Source organism: Cucumis sativus, chromosome 1, assembly GCF_000004075.3.
Source record: "Cucumis sativus cultivar 9930 chromosome 1, Cucumber_9930_V3, whole genome shotgun sequence".
Taxonomy (NCBI): Eukaryota; Viridiplantae; Streptophyta; class Magnoliopsida; order Cucurbitales; family Cucurbitaceae; genus Cucumis; species Cucumis sativus.
Window position 1 is genome coordinate 26,273,470 of NC_026655.2, and position 7,992 is coordinate 26,281,461.

At 29.3% G+C, this 7,992-nt stretch overlaps 1 protein-coding gene across 1 annotated transcript; it reads right to left on the bottom strand.

The window, feature by feature from the left end:
- On the bottom strand, positions 1-1,345 carry LOC101213288 (ethylene-responsive transcription factor ERF017). Its single transcript, XM_004144003.3, has one exon. The coding sequence runs from the start codon at positions 996-998 to the stop codon at positions 387-389; it is 612 nt and encodes a 203-aa protein (XP_004144051.1). The 5' UTR covers positions 999-1,345; the 3' UTR covers positions 1-386.
- Positions 1,346-7,992: the final 6,647 nt, after the last annotated feature.

Consider the following 7,992-nt stretch of genomic DNA (forward strand, 5'->3'; position numbering starts at 1 on the left):
TACAAACAAAATTGAATTGGGTGTCCTATTTTAATTGATTCAAATACATGATTTTAAACCTGAAATAAATTACTTCATATATAATTTTTTTCTTTTTTTACAAACAATACTTCTCACTAAGTCCACTAGAACAATTCTACACATTTTTTCTTCTTCCCAAAGAACATGAGTAGAAAAATCGATGGCCGAGATTAAAAAAATATTGGGTCCATCAATTTTCAAAAGGATTGAAATGAAAATAAAAACTCAAAAGGGGGTACGAAGAAGATTTTAAAAAGTTCAAGACCCCAAAAGGCAAAAAAAAAAAAAGAAGAAGAAGAAATTAAATCCAAAAGTTCTGAAACTGAAGAGGAAAAAAATAATCCTTCAGAACTCTGTTTTTTGGTTTAGAAATTCCAAAGATACGATGAATCATCTTGATGAGTGGCTTCAAAAATCTCATCTCCATAATCATAACAAGGAATTGTTGAAGAAGAAGAGGAAGAATTTATGAACAGTTCATTATAAAATGGATTATATTCCGGAAATAACCCGAAATCCGTTCCGTAGTTATCCGATCCCATGGCGGTGTGAAGATCCAAAAACAGCGATCTTTCATCACACTCAATAACCGAGGTTGTCATTTCGGAAACCAGCGAGGGAGAGGGAGAATCGGTGGTGGTGGGTCGGTGGAATTCCGAGGAGGGAATTGGGTCGGAGTTAGCGAATTGAGCAGCGACAGATTGAATCTCGGATCGAGAGAGTAAAGTAGCGTCGGGGATTTCGGGTGGATTCTGTGGGAAATTGAAACGAGCGGAACGGCCACGTAAGCAAAATAGTGCGGCGTCGAATGCACGCGCCGCTTTCTCGGCAGAATCATAAGAGCCTAACCAGATCCGTTCACGGCTGTTGGGGAGACGGATTTCGGAAACCCACTTGCCCCACTTACGGCGGCGTACTCCCTTGTAACGTGAATCGGAAGTGTCAAGGGCGGCGGCTGCGGAGGAGGGCTTCGTCATACAAGGTGGGGGGTAGAAAATGGGGATTTTTAATGTTGAAATTTCTGCTTCTTTTCTTTTTTTTTTTTTAATAATTAAAAATTGTTGTTTGTTTGTGGAGATTTGCGGCGGAGAGAGAGGAGGATTGCGGCGGAGAGAGTGAAGAGAAGGGGTTTAAATAAGGAAGGGAAGGGAATTTGACTTTGGACTGGAGAAGGGAGGCGCGTTGAAAGAGGGAGGAAAGAGCGGAACGCGTGGGGACACGAGGGATGACGCGTGGATAATTGGCTTTTGGTTTGGCAATTCATGATTGTTATTTTGTTCCTTTTTCTTTTGCTTTTCAATATTTGGGTAAAGTCTATATAAGTATATAAGATGTCACGTGTCATAATACCTTTCTAATTTACTCGTGCTTTAATTCACTCTTCTTTCTTATATATCCATTTTTATCGTGCCTACCTAACCACTTTGGTACCCCTCCCACCTTCTTAAACCTATCCCAAACATTTCACATTACAAATACCAAACAACTCTATCACTCACACACACTATTAAACTTCAACTACTTTCAATTGGGATGATCTTAATCGCTCACAACTCTAGTCTTTTTATAGTGTTTGAAGCTTATCACTAACATTTTACATGTCTCACATTTGCATTTCTAACATTGTATCCAAACGCAACCATAAGAAATATCAATTACTTCTTCTATTCTCTTTTAACTTTGAGATAAAACTTCATTAATTATCTAATATAGTATTACAGTTACTTATCTATGTCTAAAAAAATTTAAAATTAATCAATATTTTATTCATTTTCAAACTAACCTATATATCTTGTTATTGATTGAGGAAGATAGTCGAACTCTTAAGTTGACCGTATCACTAACTTTTAGAAATAATAAATTAAAATAAAATCATATTCAACATTTAAAAGAGATTTTCAACGTAAGGTTAGAGATTTATTCTTTTAAAACTAGTCAAATTTGTATTTTTATAGGGAATAAAAAAGGGATTAACATAGAAATTTCTTTTTTTTTCTTTTACACATGAATATGGACAACACAAAATATATATATATATATATATATATATATATATATAATTTTGTATCTAATTGAGTTCAAAATTTCAATTAATTTTTTTTAAAAGAAAACAATTCAATAAAACCTACAAACTATTTAGGGTTTAGAAATTATATATTTAGGGTTTGATTGGCGAGCTTCTACTCGAAATTATGTTCCTAGCTAGCCTTAAATTTTGGATACACAATGTAGTACGTAAATTTCCATGAAAGATCTTGATTGTTTATGCTTTTACACTTTATTTATTGGTCGGTTTTATGTATGACATGAGAAAAGATAGGATATATAATAAAAAAATTAAAAAAAAAAAAGTAAGTTCAAAGATGAAAAGCTACAAAATTGTTAAACCCAATTAAGCACATGGTGTAAGGTGTGTGATTTTATATAATATACAACTAATCCAAATGAAGGAACAAAGAAGATGGGTTTTTGTAGAAAATTAAAAGATAATATTCAACACTAGGTCAATGTGGCCTCCATAAAAAATGTTGACCACCCCAACTCAATTTCAATTAAAATTTTAGTTAGTTTAACTTTTTTCCAGAAAAAATTTGATTGGTCACATCTTGGTTTTCAAAAGTCTAAAACTAATAAAGAAAGAAAACTACATGTATACGTTAAAAGAAGTAAGATTATTAATAATAATTAAAAAGAATATTAGATGGTTGAGATGAAAGGAAAGGAGAGTGGGTTACTTTGGGGATTAGGAGTTGATCCTTTTGTAGTATTATTACTTTGTTTTAATGAATAATTAAAGGAAAAGAACAAAAGAGAATTTAGAATTTAAGAGAGAGAGAGAGAGAGATTGAAAAAGTAGTAAAATAGGCACGTGATTTGTGCGGTGGGGGGGCGCCATGAGTTTGATTGTTTTCTCTTTTATTATTATTGGATTTGGAGACGCTATCGGGTTTTGAAGTTAGGTGAAAGGTACATTTCCTCTTACCCTCTTACCCTCTTCACACCCCCACACACAAACACATCAATTCTTTTTCAAATCTTCCATCATTTTTCTTCTTTTATATATGTGTGTCTTGTGTCTACATTTTGGATAAGGAAGAGTTTGTACATAATTAACACGTGACAGCAACCCTAAATGAACTATAATCTTAATATTGAAGATGGAGAACCTACTCTCAAAAGAGAAGAAGTTAGATCCATCCAATATTCAATTTCCTTTTCTTTTAAGTAACATGGGTAGTTCATGAACCCTATAGTTTTCTTAGTTTAATGGAAAGCTTGAAAGATTAGGAGTTAGGGGAGCTCTTGGAAGAGATATATATATCATATTGTGAGGGTTTGAAATCACCAAATATATATATATATATATGTCAACCACATGCGTGAGTTTTTTTGGAATGATGTGTACTCTAATTGTATCGAATTCTTCTCCATAATCTCACACCCCATCTAATATATACATAATAGAAAACTTGTAAAGATCGAGAATCTTAAATTTAAAAAAGAAAGTGGGAGAGACAAATTAATATCAACTACTTGTTTTAATTCTTTTTTTGGATTCACATTCCTACAAATTTGATCCTCATTAATGTAGACAAATTTTGATTTCTTTATGGTCGTGGCAAATTAGAACCGTCAAGATATAAAATACAATTTTTTTTTTTTTTGACTTTCTTGAAGAAATACAAAGAAATACAAGTTTTCTTTCTTGATAGCTAATACCATGAAGAAAAAGTTTTTGATAACATGTTTTCTTAATTGTCGAGCTTTCTTGATGTCTGCCTACTTGATAGGTAAAAATCATCAAGATAGACATTTTTTAACGTGCTTTGTACATCAAAGAAAACCAAATTTCTAGTAGTGTCGTTTTTATATTTTGTAGATAATTTAGATACTATTTTTTACCGTTGTTTTTTAATTTTGTGATTTGAATAGTACACATTGTTAAAACATGCAACTTTTTTTTATATCTTAATATTCATATTTTAAATAAAAAATATTTTAAATGACAAAACCGCCTCAAAATTTAAAATTGAAGTTCTAAAATGAAAATATTAAGCAATATAATATTCTATGTTATAACTCATTCATTTTTATTAAACTAAAAAAATAATTGTATAATTTTTTTAACATATACTACATGTTGGTTTTATATTCGGTAAACATATAACTACAGTTAATTCGATTGGTAGTTGATAAATACACAATTCGATACCATAAGATTTCACCTTAAAATTAATCGCAATAAAAGTTATATAATATAAGTTCTCCTCGTGTTTTTAATTTCAATAAAAAGTTATTTAGATTGAATTTAATTTCTAAGTTGATAACAAAACATACAACTTTCCTTTATGAAATTAGACCCATAACTTTAGATTGTATTTTACTTCCACATTACATGAACCTTTTCTTTTTCTTTTTTTTCAAAGCCATTAAATTGTCTTCGTTCGACTCCATTTTTGCAACTTGGATAGTCCGAATACTATACGTATGGAACACCAATTAAAGGTTTTCCACATTTTTTTTATAATTCTCCTTGCTTTTACATTATTTCCAAATTTCACTTTTAATGGTTACTTACCAAATCCATCGAATTTTTAGGAGGAGAAAAAAAAAAAAGATTCTTAAAGAGCCATATAAATTAGTGGATTTGCATTGTCTATTCCCCATCACATAACATTGTGATCTTTGTTTATCTTTTTTTTAGGGCTAACTCCTTTTAGTTATTTTGAAGAGTGTGGTTGTTAAAGGGTTTGAGAGATTGTTAAAAAGAAAAATGTCTTAATGCACCATTTTTTATATTTGTGCACATTGTTGTTGAGGGTGTTTTCGATTGTCTTCTATGCTATTAAACTTACTTTGGATGGTTATCATCATATTGTATTGTACTGAGATTGTATTAGTGATATATATATATATATATTATTTCCTTCTAGGTGTCTTATACTTTTAATATATTTGGACTCATTTTATATCATAGTTTAAGCATATTAACCATCCAATTCGTTTTTCGATGAGTGAACCATGAAGAGCAACTAACTTCTTGTAATATATAACACTGAGGTCGTATTGTTCTTACTTTCAAGAAAGAGTGAACTTATCCATGACACGACAACCTTCATTAGAAAGAACAAACAAACAAATTTAATACATTCCTAGTTAATAGGTTGTTTTATTTTTGTTTGGCCAAAGATGCAAGACGTACATAACTAATTGTTCGGAATACATTCTAAATCTTTAGGGTTGCTTCTAGATAAGTTTGGAATTTTAGTTAGCCTCAGAAGAGTGGGGAAATGCATGGACTAGAGTATTAAAATATGTTTTTTTTAAATATTTGCAAAAATCGTGAGGTGCCAAAATTATTTGTAAAAATAGGGTTGAATTTAAAATAGTTGACAAAATCTATCCGTGATAGAAGTTTATCACTAATAGACCATGTTGCAAATATTGGTATTAAATGGATAAAAGCCCTAAGCAGCGAAAGATTTTACAAAATCATTTCTCAATTTAATTTGGAAAGCCTAAAATACCAATATATTGGCAAAAGAATACAAAAACTAATTTTCTTATTATAACTTAAAGGCTAAATATCTTTTAAATTAAAAGATACAAAAAACTTACCTAGTTTGACGTCTTTAAATCTACTAAATCTTCAAATTTGAGACACCACCCATCGGAGACTCTCTATCATCTACGAGATTGGTTTGTGGGAACCAATTGAAATGAAAAAAAATATACAATAAGAAACTATTTTTACAGAAAAGCAAAATCATTAGTTGAAAAAAACTTTTATTTTTGCGTATATATAACTCCATTTCAGTAGAGAGGAGAATCATGAAATTCTACTCATTTAAAAATATTAAATTAATAGAAATTTCAAATCAATTAATTAAATCATATTTAGCTAATAATTCATTTAAATCTTATTTAATAAATATCTTTCTAATATCTTATAGTGTTAAATTAATTTAATTAAATAATATTAAACTAAACTATTACTTAATTCTTTAATTAATTAATAACTAAATTAAATATCTATAATCAATAATTTTAATAAAAACTCTAATTCACGTTAAATTAATATATATGAACTCATTCAAATATTTTATCTCTTATAAATTAATTTAGAATCATATCCAAAATTAAATTTATAATGTATCACCATACATTATACTAATTCTCAAAGTAAATTTAAATATTTCAAATTACAATTAATATAAATAAATTTTATTATCTTTTACGAGCTAAGAAAATGACCTAATGAACCTACAGATCAAAAGCTACAACAATATGAGATTAATTGACTAAATTCATTAACCACATTAATCAATATTCGTTAACTATGTGTATACTCTTTTAAAGACTCACAGTTGAAATCTTTTCATTATAGATATATTTTTATGTCCACGGATATAGACTAATAAGTTAGTTTTTCACGAGTGTTTGTAACACCAGCCGAGTCAAATTACCTTTCTACTCCTAGATTACCTTTAAGTTGCTCTCCTCTAATGAAAAATCTATTTATGGTCCAACCAATAAACAGAACCTCCCTCGTGCCACAAAGAGGGTAGGGTCATTTGTTCAAGTCCTAGAGATAAGATTTAAGGGAGCACTTATATATCTACTTACCTTAAAGTCCGGAAGGAGTGAGTTTCATCTTGTGTAATTATGTTTATCCAGCTTCCCACTCAGTCTTGTCCCAAAAAAGATAAGCATATTGAGTCGGTAATTTGGCCACTCCCACTCGTACAATTTAAATAACAATCCATCGCGAACATGAGTTCATAATACACTCAGGATTAAGGCTAAGTTACCTAGCTAGGTCATCTTAATGAAATAGAAACCGAACTAGTTAATAGAGTTACATCTAGTGGTTACTATTTCGTGGTCCGATCTTATGTAAACTTATTGCATATGATACTCTCACTTGCATGTTACCTACACGAACGGGTTTGATAATTGTGTTTGTATCAAGTACAAAGTGAGTCATATTCATAGTGTTACTAAGATAGGTACCCAATCTTATCCCTATACTATAGACCCTTTAAGTTGATCTTGAACATTAATACACGTATGTCTCTATGTTTAAGACTCATCAAATAACTTAGAATGTTAATTTATTGAATTTGGATTATTAAGACAAAATTAATAATATAATCAATAACATTTATTGAAATTACAATAATAACATTTTATTAATAACGGTCAATGAATTATTTTTATAATCTACGAGTTTTATGACATAAATTCCAACAAGTCTATCAAGCGATAGAAGTTCACTGGTAAAGTTTGCAATTTTTCTAAAACCGTTGTTATATATTTAATTATTATTCATAAAATTTATTCGAATTGTAATTACCTTTTAAAATAATTTAATTTTCTTTTTAAAAGACTCAACTTTCCTAAGAGTGACTAAATTAACATTTACTACCATTTTTTTTTTTAAGATTGAAGTGGTATGAGCAAATTTTTGTTCCCAATTATTGTTTTTCTCCTTACTTGCTAACATATTTTAAACTAATTTACTACACTACACCACATGACCTTACACAATCGTGATATCTAAACGATTATATAAAAAATGATACACAATCGTGTAATTCTTTTTAACGATGAAAAAAATGCTTCAAATCTAAATGATGGTGATGATCATATTTAAGTGATATCTAAACGATATTGATATTCCGAAAGAGAAATCGTAAGAAAGAAAGAGAAGATAGATAAAATTATAAGAAATAAAATGATAAATCAAAAGTAAAAAAAAAGACGAATCGAAAACTTTCTACGCCCCAGTTCCTGGATCTTTTTATCTTGTTATTGAACGGTAAATATTTTGAGTTTTTGTTATATTTATGAAAATTAACCTTATTATTATTATTATTATTATCGTTATTACTATTTGTTTTTAAAATAAAAAATACATTTTATAACCCAAAAAAAAAAAGTTAGATGGTATAGATTTGTCTTTATTAT